A 22,853-nucleotide genomic window follows, 5' to 3' on the forward strand; every position below is an offset into this window, starting at 1 on the left:
TTTTTTTTGCAACTTGGGTCTTTGTGACCTGCAGGCGGAAGTGGTTTATAAACACAAAATGAAGTTCACTCTGAAAAAGCTACGTATAAGCGTTGACCGTCTAGATCTGCTTACTTACACGCCATACAATACCTAATAGCACCACAAACCCCCGTGCACCGATCAAACAATGCCTCCCTCAGCCCTCACCGGGGAGTAAACGTCATCCTCTATGTCAAAAACCACTCCATTTAAAGTTTAGTACGTCAGCGATAGCTCCGCCCACTTAACGTAATGACGTTGAACGATGTACGGACTAGAAGGGGAAAAAATTGGCAGAGGCTATAAAGAGCCGGGCCGTTATGCATCGCAGACTTACGTCCGTTGGGCGGAGCAGAACCTGTTGGCCAATTAGCGTCGCAGATTCCGTCTCGTCGAGCTTGCAGCAAGTTAGGTTGTGAAATACATAAGCCATTGCTTGGCTTCGGTTCGGGAGGGGAAAGAGGGAGTGAGCGAGGAAGATGGCGGCTCTTAGTGAGGAGGGGAGGTACGGGCTGTCCTGCGGGAGAGGGACACAAGACCAGGTTACCGTACTGCACGTCAAACTCACTGAGACCGCCTTCAGAGCCCTGGAAAGCTATCAGAACACTAAGGTGGGTGATGGCACGGACTTTATATGGATGGGGGGGGGTAGGAAGGTCCAGTTGAAGCTTGTAGTGGAGCTGTATTGGTTCTGTTTTTGGGGTTCACAGTAACCGTTCCCGGGGTAGATTGGGGGGACGGTGTGTAATGGGCTCGGGGGGTAGGTGTTGGGGTGAGGTGACCTCACCCACATATGATCCAGCTGGTCCCTTGTATCCCAGGTACGCAGCACTTCCTGTCTTCCTGCCCATGGATTACTCTCCTTACAGCCTTTAAACTTCTTAGAACCTCCGTGACAATCCGTGTCTCTTACATCTTATTTCTCTCGCTTTGGAGTCGTGATCGGTGGGGGAGGGGACACTTTTAACATAGTTTAGGTCCGTTCATATGCCAGCCCTGCTCCTCCATGATACTCTCGCCATCGCTTTCCTTAATCATCTTTGTTCATCGAGTCCCGTAGTCCTCCTGGGCTGCTGATTTTATTCCTTCTTATGGGAAATCGTATCATTCTCATTAAATGGATAGAACAGCCACTCGGCAGCCATGTCTTAAAACATATGGTGCTAAACTTTTAAGGCAAAATCATTTTAATTGTTTTTTTACGCGAGATCGAAGCTTTAGTAACCCCTAAACTGCCGTGATCATTAAACTTGGCTCCTCCAGCTCATCGTTGCGTTGGTGTCTTCATGCTGATTAGATCTTGTATGTAGTCTTCCTTCTCTTTATATATGTGTTAATGCTATATGGGTGTTTCATGTTAGATCTCTTTAAGTTCTACCTGCAGAGAAGAGCTGAGCAAGCTCTATAAAAGCTGGGGCTGGCTTATAATGCTGCTCTGTGTGAGTCCCAGTGACACCATCCCCCATATCTGGGTCCTTTTGGCCAGCTGGTTAAACGATCTTTAAAGAGCTGTCCATCTCCTGGGTCTGTAAACATAGGAAGCCCCTCTGTGCATATACCTTAACTGTCCAGCCTAATTAAACTATATTTTCATATATACGCTAAATCATTACTGTGGCATTACAGCTAATTTTGCCGGCTACCAGTAATTTTAAAAGCTAGCCGGTTAAAATGAGGAATATGCTGCTAGTAATAGCCCAATGAGGGAAATAGCGTTTGGCTATAAAGGTGAAGCTGTAATTACAACTTTATTTTGCTGCTCTTTAATTGAGTTTCTCCTTTTATTAGAGACGTGTACTTGCTGTCAATAAATAGAATCGTGGAATCCGTGGTTAAGGTGCCATAAAGTCTCCTGGCAGTTGAGGGGTTAATGTAGTGGTTGGTGTTTGACTGTGTGGCTTCCCTTGTCTATGTGGCAAGTGCGGATACTAATCTGGCGGAGGCTGTTTTGGGGTTTTGTTTTTTTTTGCTATTTGCTGCGTTGCTGTATTTGGCCGGCTTTTCCAACTCGCCGTGCCATCTTTTAAATATCTGGGCTAGTAGAGTAGATATTTCTCCGCTTCCTGTCTGGTGCCAGCTGGTCTCTGGATCATTCAGTAAACTGAGCCAACGTCCCAGCTGAAAATGGGGTAGAGAGTTTTGCTGAGCTGTCACTTTTCACTTCTCTAGCTTTGGGCCTATAGAGCTCAGCCCCTCCTCTTCTGATCAGTTGCGTTCGCTCTGGCTGCGTTCACACTGGCTTTTTTCACATTAGCACTCTACTTATGGCTGATTAATTTTTTTTTCCGCCCCAGTGTGAATTTTCCCCATCGGTGATGTTGGCATTTTTCCCCCTACACCGACTAGCTTAGTGCATAGACTTGCTTTCAAAATGTGTATGGGCGCATCTCTAGCTCAAAAGCACTGTGAATATGCTGACGCAATATAAGTACAATGGTCTTACATTGAGGAGTGAGTATATATAATATATTATATATTACATTTATACTTGATCCATGTGCTCCAGACACAGTATATATATATGTGTGTGTATGTATATATATGTATATGTATATATATATATATAATTGATCTTATGTGATCCATAGTATTGCATGCAAAATAATAGAGAGCAGTCCATGGGCTTTTATGTGCCTATGCAAAGCAGTGCATATGAGTGAATTGCCAGGGAGGGACAAAGAGTGATAAGATGGTAACTGCTTCCATTCTGGCTAAAATAATTGCCTCCCCCATCTGACACACTGAGCTTTACTTAGGCGTAGCTGCTAATACCAGCGTGCGCTTCCATATGGTATACAAGTAGCTTTGATTTAACAAATGCATGTATTATGTAATCGCTATTCTAGTTCTAAATAATAAAAATAAATCAATGGCATAGTTGTCCGGGATATAAAATGCTTTGCTTGCCCTCTATTGCATGTATGCACAACATATGGTTAAATACAAAATATTCTGGCTGCGCACATCCCCCCCTTTGTGTACACAGGCCTGCGTTCTAAACTGGAGCCCTGTCTACCTACCCTTTTTAGTGTATATTGCTGTAGCATGACTTAAATTGGATCATCTATTTCTGCCATGCGCCTTCCAGAGCTATTAAAATAGGCTTTTCCAGACATATTCTGGAAAGATATGGTTATTCAAAACATAACCGTAATGTCCCTTAACAGGCTTCCCATCCCCCACGCTACATTTTAGTGCACCATCAGTGTAGCAACAACGCAGTAGAGGCCTTGGTTAGGCCCTCATTGTTTTTTGTGACGTAGACAAAATAAGTAGCGCTATGGACTAGCAAAGCTGTGATCTTGTTTCTACTTCCAACCACCACAATTACAATTTTAGTATACCGTGCGGCGTTCCCATTGTTGACGATTTGTAGTTTTTTAGTACGACGATTCAGGCTACGTCCTCGATGAGATCTACAGAATGAAAATCCACCAGTCTATTTGTTTTTGAAAACTACCAAACATTTTGCCTTTTTAACTATTGCGTAAGAGGTCGAAATTTTAATTGTGCGTGTGTGTAGCGCATTTATCAGGATTCATAACATTAAACTGGGTTGTGCCTTTAAAGTAATCTTCGCTGTTAGCCCGTCATCCAAAGGATTTCCGATTTCATAATTTTTTTTTTTTTAAGTGATCATGTGGCGTGCGTTTGAAATCTAAGTACGTGCCTGGCCTCTCGCTTGACAGGATTAATCACTGCTGCCTGCCTTGATTATAAAGGCTTTATTGAATAGTAAAGGGACATTGGAGACCTAATACCCCAAAAATCCCACACAGGAAACTGCTTACTAAACAATTCTTGTTTTTCTATAAAAGGGATCTACTGTTCCTGGTGTGAGGTGTTGCTGAAATGCCTGCTCCCCCCCCCTTCGCACACTGTACACATTTCAATTGACACGACGTGCTTAAAATGTGACGATATTCTAATTATAGAAGTTATCTTATTTCATAACTCTGAAGCCTTTGTTTAAATATTCATTCCCAGGTTATGTATGTCGTAATATCCTAGAAACATATCATAACTAGAAATGTGTATTTTTTCCGTAAGGATACTTGGCATACTCTTATGCTAGTTTAATCCGTTCCTTGGACTGTCTGGAATTACAACATAGACAGTAGCCATGTTCAGATGTCTATCGTAGTGATGATGTAATTGCCTAACATTTAAAGGGGCATGGCAGTTTTTGCTCCCGTTTAACGTTACTTTTAACACAAGTATGATAACTATTTTGAAGTACTTAATATTTTAAAGAAAAACATTTATGTAAAAATACCCAAAACCTAGACAAAGTCAATCTATTGGAAATCTTTATTTTTTTTTATCCAATTTATAGCTAGAATATTGTGTAAAGATACAATGTAATGCGTATGATAGCTGAGAGATCGCAGCTTCTAGCATAACGTAATATCAATCGTGTATAGCATGTTCTGTTTTTGGTTATTTTTTTTTTAAAAGTAAAGGACTATTTTACCCCTTTGGTGCTGAATGAGGTCTGTGGCAAACCTGCCATGAAGTTCTCTTGCTTCTCAAGACCCTATACTGTTAATAAAAACAAAAATCCTGAACTATGGAGTGCATAGCATAAGTGTAGCTAGGAAACTTATACATGCAATCAAAACATGTAATTTTGAGTATATATTTTTGTGTGTGTGTGTGTATATATATATATATATAATATATATACACATACATCCACACACCTGACATGACTATATGTAATATGTATGTATTTTGCTATATAAATCTGTCTGGGACGGGTTCCTTGGTGGAGTGGTGCGCCTCACGCATAATCTGAGCCAGAAGGAGCTTCCTGTTTCCTCCACCAAAGACTGTTTATAAGCTGTCCAGAATGCCCAATGCCAGCACCACCTTGCGTGATTAATGTCAAAAGCCATTTATGGTGTACAGGAAACAATATACTCTTCCAAATGCTCTTTAAAGGAGCAGCCGTGCAGTCTCCACCCATCAAGTATTTCCTTGTAAGTGAAGTATTGCTGGCTTCGTTGACAATTCCTGCTTGCTTGCTTTTCCAGCACGGATGGATCTGCAACGGATGTGTACAAAGCTGCCTGCGCAGGTACTGCTGGTGCGTTCTTGTGTTTTTTCCTTAGCAGCTGCTTCTAGGATTGAGCCTTGTCTGGTGACATCTACCCTGCTAGACAGTGTAAAAAGTGCGTAATTGCATTAAATGTAAGCTTTTCTGTTAATGCAGTGTCCCTGTTTCTGATCCGAATTCACTAGTTTGCCCCTGGCTGGTGGATGTTCAAAGTGTGGCTCATTTTATATTTAACCTTTACTCTAAAATTGCTTTGTCTGTAGAGACTGGTGCATGGAGCAGGAAGCCTAATATGGCTGTTTGTTACCATGGTTACATACACATTAAAAGGAAAAACGCACCGGCATGCTATTTACTGATGTATGATTAGCTGGTCAGCGTACAGAGAAGTCTGATCCCTGCTAACATGGCTCTGTAACTGACTTATATACACAAGTAAAAATCCCATACAACTCTTATATTAGCGTTTGTCCTCAAAGAAAAGCTTTGTGATTAAAACCGCAGTCGCCCTCCTAATTTTCCTTCCAGGGGAAAAATATCCTGACGCCACAGCACTCCAAGGGTTAAGTTATAAATGACCCTCTGCACAGTTTCTATTTTCCAGGAAGATGTCACTTTTACGCGAAGTCTGCGTAACTGTGATGTAATATAATGTCACCGTGCATCCGCAGTTTGTTGCGTAACAGTTTGGCTAGCACAGTGTGTACTGTACCGATCTGTCCAGAAACGGCATGCGCGACAAGCACGGGCTACTGGACACTTAAACAATACACTTCAGCCAAGCGACTGCATGTATACGCTCAATACTAAAACACGATAGCAACGTATGGATTATGATGGCACTATATAAAACATTTAATAGAAACAAATTATTAGATCTTTAAAGACAGAACAAGATCTTACAGGTGTTTCCGTGGCAATAGCAGTGTTCTTCTTTTGGGTAGAAGAATGCACATTGAAGGGCATAAATGTCCGTTAATATGCATTGTGGATAAAATTCTACAAAAAGGTAGAAATAATTAATGGGTTATATATTGAAATATAGTACAGGAAGAGAAATGCTGCGGCCATAAAGAAACCAGGAGCCGCGATTTTACAGCGAGAATAAACTAAGTGTCTGTGCCACTTACTGTCTTCATGGCATTGTTGGCAGAGCGCAGGGTACAGAATAATATTCTGTGAAGTCATTGTTTTTCTTTTCTATTAAATGTTATTGCCGTGAAACTCTGCTTTATGTGGTCCGTAAGCCATGCATTGGCAAAGAACCGGTTCCATGAGGCTCCTGCTCTCAAGGGTACGATTCAGAGGTAATAAGGCATAATGGGGCTTGTCCACTAAACTATAAGTCTCTCACCATTCAGGACAAACACTGTTGGGTTAGTCTTTCATAATATGTAATAATCTATTTTGAAATCATTTGAAGGGCATCTTTAAGATGGGAAGAATTATGTATTTTAGGTAGAATTCCCCCCCCAGGGGTTTTCTCACCATACTTTAGTATGCTTTTGGTGTATTGCCCTCTGAAATTCTCATAAATATCACAGATCATTTCTGTTTCATGTTTGTACCAGTAATGCTCAATTTACGAAGCTAGTTCCGGTATCGCTTGCATTCCATATGGCATCGTGTGCAACGCAATTTCGTAAATATTTGGGCCACCAATGGCATTAAACAGCCTTTCACAAGTTATGCTGCTGTCACAAAATATCAACACGTGTTTATTTGTTCCCTGGTTTCACGCACGGCACAAGTAACACAAGCCTACTCCGTACCCTACGGACTATAAATATCACACCGGAGGCAAGAGGGAAAGTTCCCCTTTACAGAAATGGAAAGCCGGTGACCATAATGAGTTAATGGGACCCTGCAGCCATCACATACTTTAATGCTCGTGATAGATCCAAGTTCCCTTTTAATTATAGCAGTTTGTGCTTTGCAAATGCATGGGGGCATTCTGCAGATTAACGCCCCCATGTTATTTTGCCCCGTTCCCTACCTCCTTGCTATTTTCTGTGTGTGTGTGTGGTGGGGGGAGATGTGTTCAGCTGCATTCCTCTCCTGGCACGTCGTATACTTAACAGCCAGTCTTTAACGGGTCCCCCTTGTGCGAGGGAAGCTGCAGCTTCTCCTAAGATTGAATGCCTATTAAAGTACTTGTATATTTTCTGTAGAGGCTTTCAGACACACTAAACTTTCCCTTTTAGTCTTGTTCTAGTACCAAGCTCTATTAATTAGTATGCAGTTTTCTGGATGTATTTAACCTTTTGCAGTTGGGTAATGAATGTAATGGGAATGCATTAATGGCGGGGGTTGAGAGATGACGTATTTGCAATTGAAATATGTTATGTAGACTAACGTCTACAGAACTATGGCCCAGTTAATGTTTAATGGAAATGGGACCACTTTATGTGATCTCTTGAGAAGGAGAGTTGGAGAACGTTGCTACACTTAAATGTATCTCTAAATTACGTTTAGCATCCCCAGACTGATCTGTCAGAAGCCTAAAACGTTTGCTTATTCTCCCAGCAATTGCAACTCCTGAATGGGGAGGCCTCAGGTTGGTATAAGTTGGTGTGAACTCCCGCGTGCCAGCAAGGAGTTGTCCCTGTTGATGCAAAATAACTAGAACGCGCTATGACATGTTTTATTTGGTCAGTTCACATAGGATGTAATAGTACACCCTATCAATGCGAACGAGTTAAAGATGGGTGACATCACACTGCCTATTCTCCGTACTCTCTATAAAAAAAATATTCACTGGTTTAAATGTATTAATCTAAGTAAGGCAGACTTGCTATATTGTCAAATGCCTACAGTTTTCTACATTAACTGCACCTATGGAATGCGGTTTACATATTAAAATAAGCAGACCAATTAACAAATAGACTCATGTATATAATCTGGACAAATGTCTTAACTTGTGGAGAGGAATAAAATAGATCCCTTGAAAATGCCCCCCCCCCCATTAAGTTTTCATGGTTCAGGCAGCCCTTGTAGAGTCTGGGGTCTTCGGGAAAGTAAATTGGTTGGGTAATGCTTACAAAGATTTACTACTTATACTGAAATAGTAGTAGGGTGTGCAATTTTCTTGCCTTTTGTACCCTGATCGAAATGTCTGACTACTGCACAACGCCCGTAATTTAAAATTAAAATCTTGTAAGCGCATGTCTTGTGCACGTTTCCATCAATGAGCCAGGACAGAACAGTATAAATATAGTGTATGTGTTCTCATAATGTTCGGGTATTGTGCCCTCCTGGAGCTGGCGTTGGAATAAATCTTTCTATGTGTAAGGGCTTTAGTCTCCAATGGCACAGGAGAAGCCCAGCGAGTCTCCGCAGTAGGTGTAGACATCATCGGTGAAATCTTTACTTTACTCTGCGTTAGTTGTGCTGTCTGAACGTACCTAGTATACATACTGTGTGTAATCATTCAGTGATTCTATCTATATGGTCTACGTGACTGCTTCTACTTTCAGGAGAATAGTATTTCTCTATGTATGATTTTGCTCTTAAGACACTTCAGTTTTATTCCTGAAAGGGTCTTAATGTGGATGATGAATTATAGCAATGTTTTGGGCTAGATATGGAAGTTTGAAACGCCAGCCAATGGCTAGAGCCAGTAATGAAATTGAGATTATATATTTGTCGTCACAATTTGTATTTTTCTTGCGTGCATGTCCCCTTATTTTTTTGTAGTTTTTTTAAAATGTATTTTCTATCTGTTTGTCCCATGCGTGGATGCGGTGATAACGTCGTGTGGTTGTACATAGACTATGTGGCCCAAATGGTGCAACAGGACGCCTGGGCAGACCAGCGACGGCCAATCCCTACTACGTCTGCCTATATGATGGTTCTTAAAGCCACTTCCATGCTCGGTTAATGGAATGTCTCACATAATGTAGTTTGAGGGAGAAAGGAAACTTACTATTGGTGAAAGACGTGACAATTTAAGGGGTTAATTACATGAACTATTTTTACTTTAGTCTTGTAGCCTGATGCCAAAAAGCAGAAATTAGGAATAGAGGAAATTCAAATTTGTTATTGAGACACACTTTTTTTTTTAAATTTTATTTAAGGCACTATTGTCTTGCCTGCCGACTACCTTTTATCCTTGGGATTTATAAATATTAAGCATTGCATACAATAGAATGTTCCGCTTTTCCACAGCCGTTTGTTGATACGTATTTTTCTTTTTCAGAATTCTGTAACTTCACGTCCATCAATTCAATTTCAGGGACTCCAAGGGGTAAGTATGCGCCTTTATTTTTCTTATTCTAGCTATTCATTTGTACATTTGAGATCAATTGTCTTGAAGTAATATTGACTGGCGTTGGAATCATGTATGTGCATGTATGACACGTTACGTTTCTTATTCTCCCATTTTAAACAATTAGAGCCTTCTTTTGACCAGTTGGTGCCCTGGTACTGTAAGGCTTTAGCAGTTTCAGGAAGTGCTTTAGTCTTATTGTGTAGGACCGGTCTCGGTTTTACAATGAAAACATATGGGGTTTATTGGATGCGTGGCTTTAATTTCCAGCTTTCTAGAATACTTTCTAGAAAGGTACTTCCCAAAACCCATTTCTGTAAAGTTCCCCAGGCTTAAGAAACAAGCTTCCTACTGAGAAACACACGTTTCCTAAATGTTTACTATCAACCCAACTTTCAAGATTTTAGCATTCTCAGGATACTTTACAGTGTCTAGAAAAATAAATAAAAATAAATCGTCGTCTTTTGGGTTTCCATACAATGTGTGCTGTAGAAATGTATTTGCCGCTCTCACCTTATTTCTTACAGCTTTAACTACATGGGTTCAAGGAATCAAGTAGATCGGTTTTCCCTTTAATGGTTGGCTGTAAATGTGACCGTACATCTCCATATTGTCATTTCCAGTATGACAAATAGGAACAGTAAATACTGTAAAGTTACCTCTGACAAACATTCAGCACTTGTGCTTGTTATTACCAAGAAGTCCTTGAGTCATGTTTGGATTAAAGGTCATTGTTGATACTGCTGCCTACGTTCTGAAAGTCAACTTTTTTTACTTTATCTATGAAGAATACACAAAGCCTTGAGCATACATAGTCTTTCCTCTTGGTATTGATATACTTACTTGACCTTAATTATCATAAATGAGATGGTACTTGGCCTGCACAACAGGCTTACTGGTACAACATATACGTAGCATGAAACTAATGTATGGAACAGTACCCTTTGGCTTTTACAAGTTGTATTATTTTGATTGACAAACCGTACAAGTGGTAGGTAGTTGGTGCTAAGTAGGGTAAAAGAAATTGGATTTTTTTTCATCTTGCTAAACATTCAGATGTACAGTGAATGTGCCAACTACAAAGTTCATGCTTTATTTCATTAAGGTTGATGCCTTGACAGGTTCTGAAATTCGGTGGCTTACTGTGTTGAAACGGTTACTGTAACGGCATGATTGAGCTTTGGTGTCTATTCTCTCAAGGGACAGTTGACGGGACTGTTTGCAGGGAAAATTGTGACTTTGGGGGGCCATTTGTCTAATCAGTGAGCTGTCTTGTCTTCTCATCATTTCAGCTATGTATTATACATGGCCAGCTTAGCCCCACTTACTAGAAGAGCTTACCAGTGGTAGACCCTTCATAATAGTGAATGAAGGTGGAATTAACTCTCCTGCCAACTCTTTACTGAAGAAACAACTATTTTCAAGAATATTATTCCATGACTGTGTAGATGGGAAGAAGCATACAGATTTGCTGTGACTATACTATGGAGCACACATCTTAACCTCAGTGTTAAGGGTGATGGGTTGCAGCGTTCTCAGTAATACAGTTGCCTGTTGGATGGAGGCATCTTAAAGCTTGGTTACTGGCGTTCCTTAGCAGATACATCACTGTCCTCTGGAACATGTAACTGAATTAGTCCTTTGTATATCTTGGAAACCCTGTATTTTAGCAAGAACAGGTAATGAGCGGAAACATGGGACGCATCTGCCTGGAAAATGCATGAGCAATTAATTGATCCGCAAAAAGTATATGCAAGTCTCGTAACATTAAGATCTATGCTGACTTTGCATTCGAAGGGCTGTTAGGCTGCAAATACTATAACTCCACTCATCCACTGAAAGAACCCAAATAAATTGCTATTGATTAACATTTCATCTGAACGATAAGCTAAACATCAGTGATCTGTGTAGTAAGGATGCTGTAGAAATTGTCCCATCTAGCAGAGCAGGCCGATTAGCAGCACTGTCTCAGCACCATGCTGCCTTCATAAATGTTACGTTATGGGTGTCTGCTCTAGAGGCGTAATAATAGTCCTGTTACGGCCGCGTGTCCTTACCAAGAACCAGCAATAGCCTTGCTGCGGGGATGAAGCTTCCGTCCATTTGGCTGCACAGATCAGAGTGCATATAAGTTGGATGTTTACTCCTGAAGTTCCCTGAAATAGAATACCTGAATCTATTCAAGAACGCCATGTGCCAATCAGGTGAAACTAGTGGAATTGCGGGTTCCTCCAAGCTTGCCACTTTGCGTGAGATTACTCCTTTATAAGGCCTTTGTTTATTGATAATATAATATATACACATTGTACTCTCTAGGATTTGTTCCTTATATCCCAGCTAAAACACTGCATGTAACTTTACCCGACGCCCGGCCATAAAAGTGGAGGAATAAACATCCAAATACTGTGAACAGGTTTTAAAATGGCTGCTCCATTTGTTAAACAAACACAACTCAAGCTGTAAGTTTTAATGAATATATGATACTTAAAGCTATATTGGTTGTGGTTCTGCTCAAAGACCGAGCTTTGTATGTCTCTATCCTCCGAATGTAAGCAGCACCTGTTTACTTTGCTTCAGGCCTGAGCGGTAAATTAGAGGCCTCACATCATTTGCTTTCCCCCTCATGTCATGGTTGGCAGCAGCAGGCATGCCCGTTAAAATTGACCCAAGGGTGTCACTGGCACAAGACCTCTGTCACTTGTCTTCCAAGGAGAATTACTACCTTTTTCTAGTATTGCGTTAATGTTTTTATTTTATGAATCTGAACAGTTTTTATAGAGCAGCCACCTGTCCCGTTCTCAATTTCCCGACTTATTTGTGATCCGCCATCGATGGGTAAATTCTAGATATCCAGATAAGTGTGTGGTCCTTCAGTAGGCCTTATGCTGTGTTGTAAATATGTAGATAGTTGCACTGAAACATGGAAAGTTTGCATGATAAAGCTCCAAGAAAGTTCAGTATTACAGAATATTTTCTCATGCGAAGATTATTATTCTAATAAGACAAACTGATAGTCAAAGTCCACAAGCTTGTACAGCCTGACAGGTTAATGGTTAGCCGTGTTGTTGTGCAATGAGGTTTTCAGCTACGCGAGTGCAACCCGGTGATAAATTGCATCCTATCGGTTTTTTTAATAGGGAAAAACTAACGTGTAAATTGATGTGAGGTACATTTTTCCGTCTACACATGGAATGTTTTGTGTGTGACTCGTTAATACATCTTATGTATGTTGCCTTTTTAGGCATCTACCTTTCCTCCCTGTGAAGGTTATGCTGTCCACCATATTTCTTAAATTGGTTAAATCTTAACATTAGCTAAATAAATATAGGTTTGCTCGTTTTGCTTATATCTTACTAGTCCTTAAGTTGTCTTCTAAACTCCAAATATTTTCAAGCATATCCTGAATTGGAGGCTTATGCCACAGCTGCTGTGTCGATGCCCATACACGTAGCTCTTGGGAACTCATTTTTCTTTTCCCCCCTCAGTGTATCAAGATCCCGAAGTCAGACAGTCACAGTGACCTGCACAATTTTAACTTTTACCTGTCAAATGTGGGCAAAGATAACCCTCAGGGTAGCTTTGACTGCATCCAGCAAACTGTCTCGAGGTAAGAACGCTGCTTGTAGTGGGGACTTCTACAGCATCTACAGATGGCACATGCCAGCTTGTCTGCGGTTATACATTGCGTGTCTATATTGTGGCAATTGGTATGGTGATCGTTTTAGTAGTTTATAAGAATTTAAACCCGGTGTAATATTCTTGTTAATGTTTGGTCTTTTATGATCCGATGTATTGTTTCATAACATTCTTTTTCCTTCTGCAGTTCGGGGTTGTCCAAGTTGAACTGTCTGGGATTCATACAAGATAAAATAACAGTATGTGCCACTAATGACTCCTACCAGCTGACAAGAGACCGAATGACCCAGGCAGAAGAAGAAACACGGAGCCGTAGTACAAAGGTTATAAAGCCTGGTGGCCCCTATGTAGGTATGGAACTTACACCATTTTTGCAGTTTGGTAACCTAGCTCTGTCATGTTTTGGTTTAAACAAGCAGTTATGTACAAGGTCCCTGCTGAAGACAGTTGTCCAAGGGGCCGATTCATTTGTTCACTGACAGTGGTTCTTGATAAAATCCACAAGAGCCGATTTAATACGTATTTAGGGTGATAAGGATGTAACCAAACACGAACTGTTGGGAAGCATTAAAAAACTACCTTGTATAGCTTAATATTCCTAGTATGCTTCTGAATAATGTTTGTGACCATTTTATACACCAGCCGCTAAAGGTATGGCAAACTGCCTGATCAGTGATGGCTGACTCTTGAACTATACCTCTGCTCTTGTAATGCATATGAGCTTCTCGGTTGCAGACGTGTGTTGTGTAGTTTTTTTTTTTTTTTTTTAAAGGGCCTGTAAGTCTAGTTTGTCACCAAAAGCATTTTGATTTGAAGGAAATGTCATGCAGTGTTTATACAGGTTTGGTAGAATGCTTCAGTTCCTGAATTCTTGCTGTGAAATTAGCTTTTCTATGTATCCCCAGTCCTCGTATCTTGTTGCATGAATTTGCATATATGTTGCTCTATGGCTTTTTTTTGTTGTACCGATTCCATTTTAATGTTTGTGTACCCTTCAAAATCATATTCCTATAACGTCATATTCCTTTAACGTAGTTTTAATTACTTGTCATTACTCCGTTGGGGATACGAAATAGTAGAACTGCTGAGAATCCGTGTGCCATCTTAAACTTGACCATTCCACCCGTCTAGTGTGTCAGGACCTAAAAAGCCCATTTTGTTTGGCTTCATGGCAAGTAATTGGAGAAGTGAGATGCTTATGGAGTTTTCCTTATTAAAACATATTGCATCTGTCAAAGGTCACAGTAACTTAAGTCACTGTTTGAAACGTGTCTCGGGCCGAGTTGGGGGTGGGGTGGCTAGGGCATGAAGCGCACAATGCCTGAAGCATGCACTTCAGCGTGTAAGCAGAAAATGCTGAGCCTCGCTATCTATTATCTCCTAAAATCAGCCGCTGTGACCAGTTCCCCTCAGCTACACTTGTGTACAAAGCACCACAGTAACGCGGCGTTAAGCACATCAGATGGGCCAGAATAGCTCTTATCTGTGGTCAGATTCTAGACTTCAGTCTATAAGCAACGTTCCTACGTTAAAGTTGTGGGTCAATCAATACAGTTCCCGATCTTGTGCGCTCCCATCCTTGCTGCTTGTATTGTGAGCCTAACATGTTGTGGGCGTGAGTATAGTGAATATAGTGCGCACTCATGTAAGCATAATACTCCTTTCAATGTGGAATTAAAGTTTGAGGAACCTCAACCAAAGACCCCCCCGAATCTCCCTGGACATCCTTGCTTCTTCCTAATGTTTGTCTTTATGGTCTGTTGTAGGGAAGAGGGTCCAGATTCGTAAACCAGCAAATAGTATTCTAGATACAGCACCCGAAAGGAAGCGGTCAACACCCATTAACCCTGCAAGCACCCTACGAAAGACAAACCTAAGCAGCAGTATTGCACAACGGCCGTATAGGGAACGAGTGATTCACCTTCTAGCACTGAAGCCATATAAAAAACCTGAAATCCTTGCTCGCTTACACAAGGATGGCGTTAATCAGAAAGACAAGAACTCCCTCGGTGTTATTCTACAACAGGTGAGACCGGCTTCAACAGGTGAATGTACATTAATATATCCTGTGCTGGATGAGTCCGACCGTAAATGGGGCTGTATTTTATGTATCCTTTATCTGTGTTTTTTGTTTCTAGTTCACAAAAACAACTTGTTAAATGATTTTTATAGAGCACCATTGTATTCTACGGCCCTGTACAATGGGTAAACCTACAGAAATGAGTGTTGAGGGCCCTGCTTAAACAAGCTTACAATCTAAAAAGGCTTCTAGCCCATTCTGGCCTATCGGTGCCCTTTTAGTTATGAAATTTGGGTTCCGGATAATAGTTTTCTCATTCTTACTGGGAAAATATACGGGGAGGCTTGTGTTAAGCTGATGTAACCTCCCGCACCTCCAGGAAATTTAGTGCTAGTGGGCAATACCCTGTCCCGTTATCTGTTCATTTGCTTTCTGTCAAGCATGGTTCTTGTCGCAGTATCACATCTATCTGTTGAAGCCATGACACTGTCTTTATAAAAAGAGAATCGCAACAGTCTGCTTTTTTTGTATGATTTGGCCCCTCCAGGCAGTTAACGGGGGGGGGAAAAATAATTAAGCTTCTTAAAATATTTTGTGTAGCACAGAGGCTCCATCCAATAGAACGCATTCTCTCCGGGCATTCCTGCAGACCCATAGAATATTACCCCATCTCTGTATCTTCTAAGGTGATTAAGAATAACGCGTAGTGATAGGTAAATGCATGTGAAATGATACGGCGCACTGGCTTAGAGACGTAGGGCTTATGACTGTGAGCTTGATGGCCGGTGATGTTAAGCCCGTGTTACAGAGCAGACGAGGATGGCTTTCTGCGTTCCCTCACAGCATGCTAGATGTCAGCACGGCTAGTGCTGCGGTATAATGCTAGCTCATCATACGCAACTAGCATACCCTCGGTTATTTTTAGCTGCGGCAAGCTGATCATTTCTGCTGCAATATCCATGCAGACCCTTATTGGGCAGTGCTACACCTTGAATGGAGAACATGCCCTAAGAGAGCTCCGCCGGGTATTTTTGCATTACGTTTCACCGTGATCGTCTTACGCTCGGACACATTCTTTATGCAAAGAAAAATGTTTAAAGCCCGAGCCTCGCTTTCTAATACGGTTAGAGGAGTTGATGATGAATCCGGTTGACATCTTACTGTCTCAACAATATCGTGTAGATATCCTCTCTATGGCGTGTTTATTCCACCCCCCACCTTGTGTTCTTTTCGTCATGTACTCTTGCCACAGGATTATCAGGGTTAATTAATTCATTCAGTGGGGTCTTTGTTTTTTTTTCTGCTGAAACAGTACAAGCCTGTACTGTTCGCTGCCAACGTGTGATACACCCAGTGCTCTGACCGCGGCAGGCGGATAAGAAGCTGAATTAGCAAACATCCACGCAGATACGGCTTTCCATGTGCCGAGCAAAGCCGGGCACTTTCCATGTTCAGTGTCTTTTGTCAGCTTTGCCTTGAAGGCACTTTTCTCTAGAAGTCCTATCTATACTCAATAAACGTTTGGTTTAATTTACCCTCCGAAGTATGTATCATGTCTGGATATGTCTAAGCCCATCTTTCGAGGGGGTGGGGGATCTGCTTGTAGGCACTATTAATATAGAAACCTAAACATAGGGTTGTTGGCATATAACCACTCAGCCCAGCTAGTGTGCCTGTTCTTGCCTTCTGTAGACAGAGAACCCTTATTTGGTCCTTGGTGTTCAGTGAAGCTGTGTCTGTCCCAAGATCCCTCGCAGTATTAACCTCTACTGCTTCTGCTGGAATACTACTTCAGTTATCCACCATTGCAGTCAGGTGCCACTCCCAAGTAATCTCCACTCCGCCGTGTAACTTGCACCTTTTTATAGAAACACATTTTTTTTGTACCATAGCTTTTATTTAGCACATCAATTTAAAGAAACTGGGTAAGCTGGAATACTTTGGTTGTATTGGATTGTAATATGACATACTGGAGAATCCAAGTGCTCTAGATCCCAGAGCATTCCACAGTGGTGTTAGAATGTATGTCTGTGTTTAGTCACATACATGGTAGGTATTCCCTCTCCACAGTGACGTTATGAGTAAAGCACAGTGTACATTGTCTGTATTAAGAGCACACATACTAGATCAGGTGTGTGTATGTGTATGTGTGTGTGTGTGTGTGTATATATATATGTATATGTGTGTATATTACAAAAATAAAAATACGCAATGTATTACATGGACTTAATTGCTTAATGATCCATGTGTATTTGTTTTATTCTGGTTTGTGAAACATTAATGCATTTATCTTGTACATGTAATGTATAGGCTGCCAAGCTGGCCTGTCTTAATATGTAAAGTGTAGTGTGTTTTATTAAGTTTGCATAATGTGCTTTTTTTTTTTTTTTTTGTTAGGTTGCCAATTTGAACCCCAAGGACAATTCTTACACACTTAAGGATTTTGTGTACAAAGAGATCCAGAGAGATTGGCCTGGTTACCTGGAGGGTGATAAACAGCTTTTAGACAGAGTGCTCTCTAGGTAATTTTATGCTCTCCGCTCTTATTCCGATGCGGGTAACCTTTCAAAAGCAAAATTTCATGGTCTGCTTCAAGTGGTGCGTGGTTCTCGTTTATGGAAACTAAACACAAAGGAAAGAAGAGAGATGCCACAATTCCTCTGTTTTAAATACAGAAGGAATAATACAAGGAATTCCGCTTGTATAAAGGCTCCTCATAAATTTGTCCAGGACCTCTCTTCTGGGTTTTGGTTTTTACAACCCCCAGAGTTAGATCGTCCTAAAGCATGTTCGCTAGCTGTAGCACCAGTTAATGCAGTGGTCATGAAATATTGCTTTAAGTCCATAACCAAGCATGTGATTTCATTTTTGACAGAAAACTTAATCAGTCTCAGAATGCCACCAGCACCAGTCAATCAGACTCTCCTCCTTTAAATGCTGCATCTTCATCTCCTACCCAGGTATTTTTGAGACTCTATTTATTGGTTATTTTTTTAGGATTTAATATATTTGGAATTGTCAATGGAAGTTTTTTTTGTCTTGAAGCATTAGTGACTTTTCTTTACAATTCCATCACCATACAACTTCATTTAAATTATATTGTTTGTGTTTGGTTTTGTGTTGGCATGTTTTTGTAGTAAAAATATATATTTCGCTTCTTCCTCCCTTAAGAAACGACCTCTGGATACAGACTTTATTGATCCATTAATGAATAAAAAGCCAAGGATATCTCATCTTACGAACAGAGTCCCTCCGACATTAAATGGGCATTTAAGTTTAACCAATGAGAAACCAGCACCGCCTCCAGCACCGCCTTCTGCCGCCACCCCATCGCTTCCACCACTTCCTCCTGCACGCCTTCCAGTTTCCAATCCGCAAAATATAAACTCGAACTCTAATTCTCCCAGTACGCCTGAGGGTCGGGGAACTCAAGATCTGCCAGTGGACAATTTAAGTCAAAACCGTGGCACCTATGAGGACCAGCAAGAAAAATATACCTCTAGGACTCCTCTGGAAAAGTCTGCACCAACTCCAATTAAGTTGGGACCGTCAGAACCCATGGACGATAAAACCAGCACATTGCACAAAAAGGCAAAGAAAGCCAAAAAGCAAAAGGATAAAGAACGTAAAAAACTTGATGATGAAAGCTCGAAGGGAAAAAAGCATCTTCACTTAAAGAAAGAAGAATCGGTTACTATTGAAGAGAGCGCTGCTCCGAATACGAAGAAAGGTAATTTTGCTTGTTTTATGTAGAGCGTTCTTTAAGTATGTAGAGCACTAGCTGAAAAACAATGGCACAAGAGCTGCACACTCCAAAGTTGGGGCACTGCAGGAAATGTTTGCCCTTCCACTGAGCCAGACCCGGCTTAAAGCAGATCTGTTGTGTTAAAATTAAGCTTTAAATTACTATAAGCCAAGACCTATGTAACAATGCTAATACAAAACTGTGTGTGTGTGTGTGTGTGTACACACAGATATTTACTCATTTTACATTCCTATTACTGGATTCATGCAGCCTTTGTATGGGTGTTGGGAGATGGACAAAAAGTTTAGGACAGCAAATTAGATAATGATGTGGCCGATCTTGGCTTCGTAGAGGATATCTTCCTAATTATTGGCAAACAACCGCAGCCACTGTCAATTTACTTAAGCCAAAAATTATGGCATCAGGTCCCTTTCTTTACTGTTCCTTCTCTGGTAGTGATGTCCGTCCGCAGGTGTGTCCTCCTTCTGTACCGGGAATGTTGGCTGTGGCTCAGCTTGGGCCGTTCTCTTCAACCTCTAGCACAATGCTGATACCAAACTTTTTGCTTGGCTTAAAAATGAAACGATATTTGTGTTCACATGTGAGTCAGTGTAAATTGGGTTCTTGGAGCGAGACTCTGTCCTTGTGAAGCTTTCAAAGTGTTCTATGGACTGAAGAGTACAGTAACACAAAATAGTTTACAATATATGCAATAAACAGGTTGTTTACACTAGAGCCCTGCGCGGGACTGCTTTTTTAATCCCGCTGATTTTTTGCCCAATCCCGCCCGCTCCTGCAATGTGGGTATTCCGCTCCCGCCACATTTGTGGTCAATCCCACCCGCTCCTGCCACATTTGTGGCCAATCACAGTGCTGTAGGCTTCCATTGCGATTGCGGCATTTAGGGGTTAATTCACGTTTTGTAAGGGGCTCTGCTGCTGGTGGTCTGCCTGGGCTTCCAGGCAGACCAGCAACGGCAAAAACGAGCCCCCACAAGCCCTTTGATTCCTGTAGGCATGGAAGCCTACAGCAGTCATCAGACTCCCCCTGCAATGGCTGGTCTATAGACCAGCAATTGTGTCCCAGCTGCCAGAGGCAGCTTCAGGGACAGGGGGAGAGGGCTCTTTGGTCTCCACATGAGTGTGGAGACCAGCCCCAATCCTCCCCTGCTGCCTGATCGCTCCATGAGAGTGACAGTGCAGCGTTAACGCCTTCAATGCCACAATTGTGTATAACACATTCGTGGCATTGCAGGGGTTAACAATTGTCCCCACAAGCTTGTCAAGCCCTGCTGTAAGGGAGCAGCGGGAGGGCAGCCTTTCTGGACTGCACAGGATTACCGGGACCCACAGGTAGTGCCTGACTGCCCACAAGTTTTTTTGGTGGGACCTGCCTCCCAATGCAGTCCCCTAGTTTACACATACAGAAAGGTAACTGTTAGCACTGGTTCTCTCAAGTTTCTATCTGTAGTCATGTGGGACAGCATTTTTAGAGTTTTTCAGTAGTTTAAGGCCACCTGTTTGACCAACAGTCCCCGTTTTTACCTTTAATGCTATTTTGCCCGGTTTAAAGGCACTGATGCTTTATCGTGGTTTCATAAAAGCGTTAGTTAATTTCATGAAGCATACTGTCTTGTTAATACTTCCATTTTCTTTTGTTTGTTACTGTTTTGATTTTAGTTAACGCAGGGGCATTTAATACTGTCTTGTCAATCACTGATTTGATTGCTGGCTGTCTTCTGAGTTTTTTGTTTTGTGTAATTTTCAAGTATATTTCATCTGCATTGCACTGAATTAAGAGGGTCCAATAAAAAAATATACAATATTATAACCCTGAAAACTGATGCTGGACATTTAATGTATAATGCTCAAAAGCCCAAACAACCTATAGTATAACTCACATACAAGTGTGACTTTTTTTTTTTAATATATATATTTTTTTTTTTTCAGCAAGCAAATGTAGTGTTGCCCTAAACCTTGCACCCTTTACTCTTGATGTTTTGTCCTTTTACTCTTAAAACTGGAAAAGCTTCCTGAAACGAGCTCCGAAAACCATAGGGACTGGACAAACGGCTATAACGCTCTGGCAATGCACACATTTTCTGTAATATAGCACAGCTAATTACAAGCGACCCATGCCTTATCTAAACTTAAAACATTCAGCTTTGGCTTGTGTACCCATGTGGTAACATAAAGGTGCTTCAGGGTCAGCTGCTGCAGAGCCCGACAGAAGTGGGCTGATATCATTATGACAGCTACTTCATGTCTCTCTCCTATAAGTCCGAGAGAGGGGTCATCCAGGGTAAAGAACAAAAACCGCACAAATTATGAATAAAAACGAAACATTTTCTTTAATTATTGCAACCAAATCAATTAGTGACACTTTAGGTTACTTATCGATCAGTCTCGTCAGGTCATTTTTGTTACAATTTTATTATGCACTCTGCATATTGGAAGTAGGGCCATTTTTTCTCTCCATGGAAAATGAATGCGGCACACACTTCTGATGAAGTGGCCCACTGCGGAAAAACCCTGTTTTAGCACATTGGCTCCTAAAGGGCTAGAATATTGTGCTGGAGCTCTAAGCCCTATATCATGTGGTGTGATAGCGTGTGCACCCTACATCTCTTATGGACCTAGTGGTTGGCCTTTTTGTGTACAAATACTCATTGGGCCGTTTTCTAACCTTTTTTTAATAGAAACTAAAGAGACCTGTCCTGCTTCTGATCCTTCATCCACAACTGAACTTCCGGACTACATGGTGTAAGTACATTTTTTTTTTTATTTTTTTTTTGGTGATTTCTCTGCGCTTAAAATATGTAACTATATAAATGCTTGTGTATATATATATAACTTTTTTTTTTTCTATTCATGTGCAGCAAATACACTGTCATTGTGACGAACGAGCAGAGGCAAAGTTACAAAGAGGATTTCAACTCGGAGTATGATGAATATCGGAGTTTGCATTCTAGAGTTGAAAGTGTTACTAGGAAATTTGTGCAGCTCGATTCACAGCGCAAGGGGCTTTCTACTGATTCTAAAGAGTATAAGGTATTTTATTTATTAAAGATTACTGGTGCTGGTAGAACAATCAATTTGTCTAGCATACTTGTCTATATATTATGGAGGTTGTCACTCAACAAACATTCACAGCGTATTGTAGGTTTACACATTTAAATGGAAGGTTTTAGTGTAATTGTAATTAATGTATTTTCTTTCACAGGTTATACATGAAGAGGTTCTCAAGGAATACCGCAAATTAAAAGAGGTTAGTTTTATAACGCCTTTCTCATAATCACTTCAGATGTATGTTTTACTCCCCTTTTACCTCGCGCAAGCGGAGCGCAAGCTTGTAGGTAGTCTCAGTAAACTTAATTGTGCTGAGATTTTTTTCACGCCTTATTATAATTATGCCCTTCATAAAGATATAATTCTAGGAAAGATTCATATGGGAAATGCACCCCATTACGAGCATCTGATTAGCAATTAAGAAAGTGGGTTTGAAATCACTAAATTTGTATTTTAGTCAATATCATGGGTCTATTGTCCAAGTAGAACCTTTTCTCTTCGTCTGACCAAACGAGCTGTTGGATAGTGTAGAACAAAGCAAATCCAGTGCCCGACCACTTGTATTGAGGGATTTGTGTGGGCCATTGTGCTAACCACCTACATTATTTTTTATTTTTTTTTCTGTCCCCAGACTAGTCCCAACTATTATGAAGAAAAGTACCGATGCGAGTATCTGCACAACAAGCTTGCTCACATTAAGAGACTTATTGGAGAATTTGACCAACGACAGGCAAAGTCCTGGCACTAAAGCTTTGCTCAGACAAGATGTGAATACTTAACGTTATTTATTTAAAATTCCAGATGTGTTACGCTAGGATTAAGAAAGGAAACTTTTTTTCAGGAGTTTCAGTATTAGCAGACTTTTTTTTGTTTTGTTTTTTGTTTTTTCTTTCTCTTTGGCCTCTCCCCATTTTATTCTGCTTTATTTAAAAGCTGCTTCGTTTTTCCTTTATCGTCCTCTGGACTCGCATTTATCCTGTGGAAGTCGGTGCAGATACTGGCATTTCAGTGCCTACACGAGACACGATGCGCATTTT

The 22,853-nt window shown here is 40.9% G+C and overlaps 1 protein-coding gene across 2 annotated transcripts; it reads left to right on the top strand.

Annotated features, from left to right (window-relative positions):
* Positions 1-500: 500 nt before the first annotated feature.
* On the top strand, positions 501-22,564 carry LOC149303025 (RNA polymerase II elongation factor ELL2-like). Of its 2 annotated transcripts, none has more exons than XM_089481793.1 (12): positions 501-632; positions 9,279-9,326; positions 12,833-12,954; positions 13,171-13,334; positions 14,750-15,009; positions 17,401-17,525; positions 17,879-17,963; positions 18,175-18,733; positions 21,447-21,510; positions 21,627-21,798; positions 21,971-22,015; positions 22,448-22,564. In XM_089481793.1, the coding sequence occupies exons 1-12, from the start codon at positions 501-503 to the stop codon at positions 22,562-22,564; spliced, it is 1,893 nt and encodes a 630-aa protein (XP_089337919.1). The 2 variants fall into 2 exon arrangements, with proteins under 2 accessions (XP_089337919.1, XP_089337920.1); XM_089481794.1 differs by having other exon boundaries at positions 18,175-18,709.
* Positions 22,565-22,853: the final 289 nt, after the last annotated feature.

Source organism: Sceloporus occidentalis, unplaced genomic scaffold, assembly GCF_023333645.1.
Source record: "Sceloporus occidentalis isolate IW3139 unplaced genomic scaffold, rSceOcc1.0.p SCAF_16, whole genome shotgun sequence".
Taxonomy (NCBI): domain Eukaryota; kingdom Metazoa; phylum Chordata; class Lepidosauria; order Squamata; family Phrynosomatidae; genus Sceloporus; species Sceloporus occidentalis.

Excerpts from the sequence above, each read along its gene's own strand:
- LOC149303025 (XM_089481793.1), top strand. The coding sequence starts at position 501 with ATGGCGGCTCTTAGTGAGGAGGGGAGGTACGGGCTGTCCTGCGGGAGA. Across the intron at positions 15,010-17,400 it reads TCGGTGTTATTCTACAACAG|GTTGCCAATTTGAACCCCAA; the intron begins GTGAGACCGGCT and ends TTTTTTTGTTAG. Across the intron at positions 17,964-18,174 it reads CATCTTCATCTCCTACCCAG|AAACGACCTCTGGATACAGA; the intron begins GTATTTTTGAGA and ends TCCTCCCTTAAG.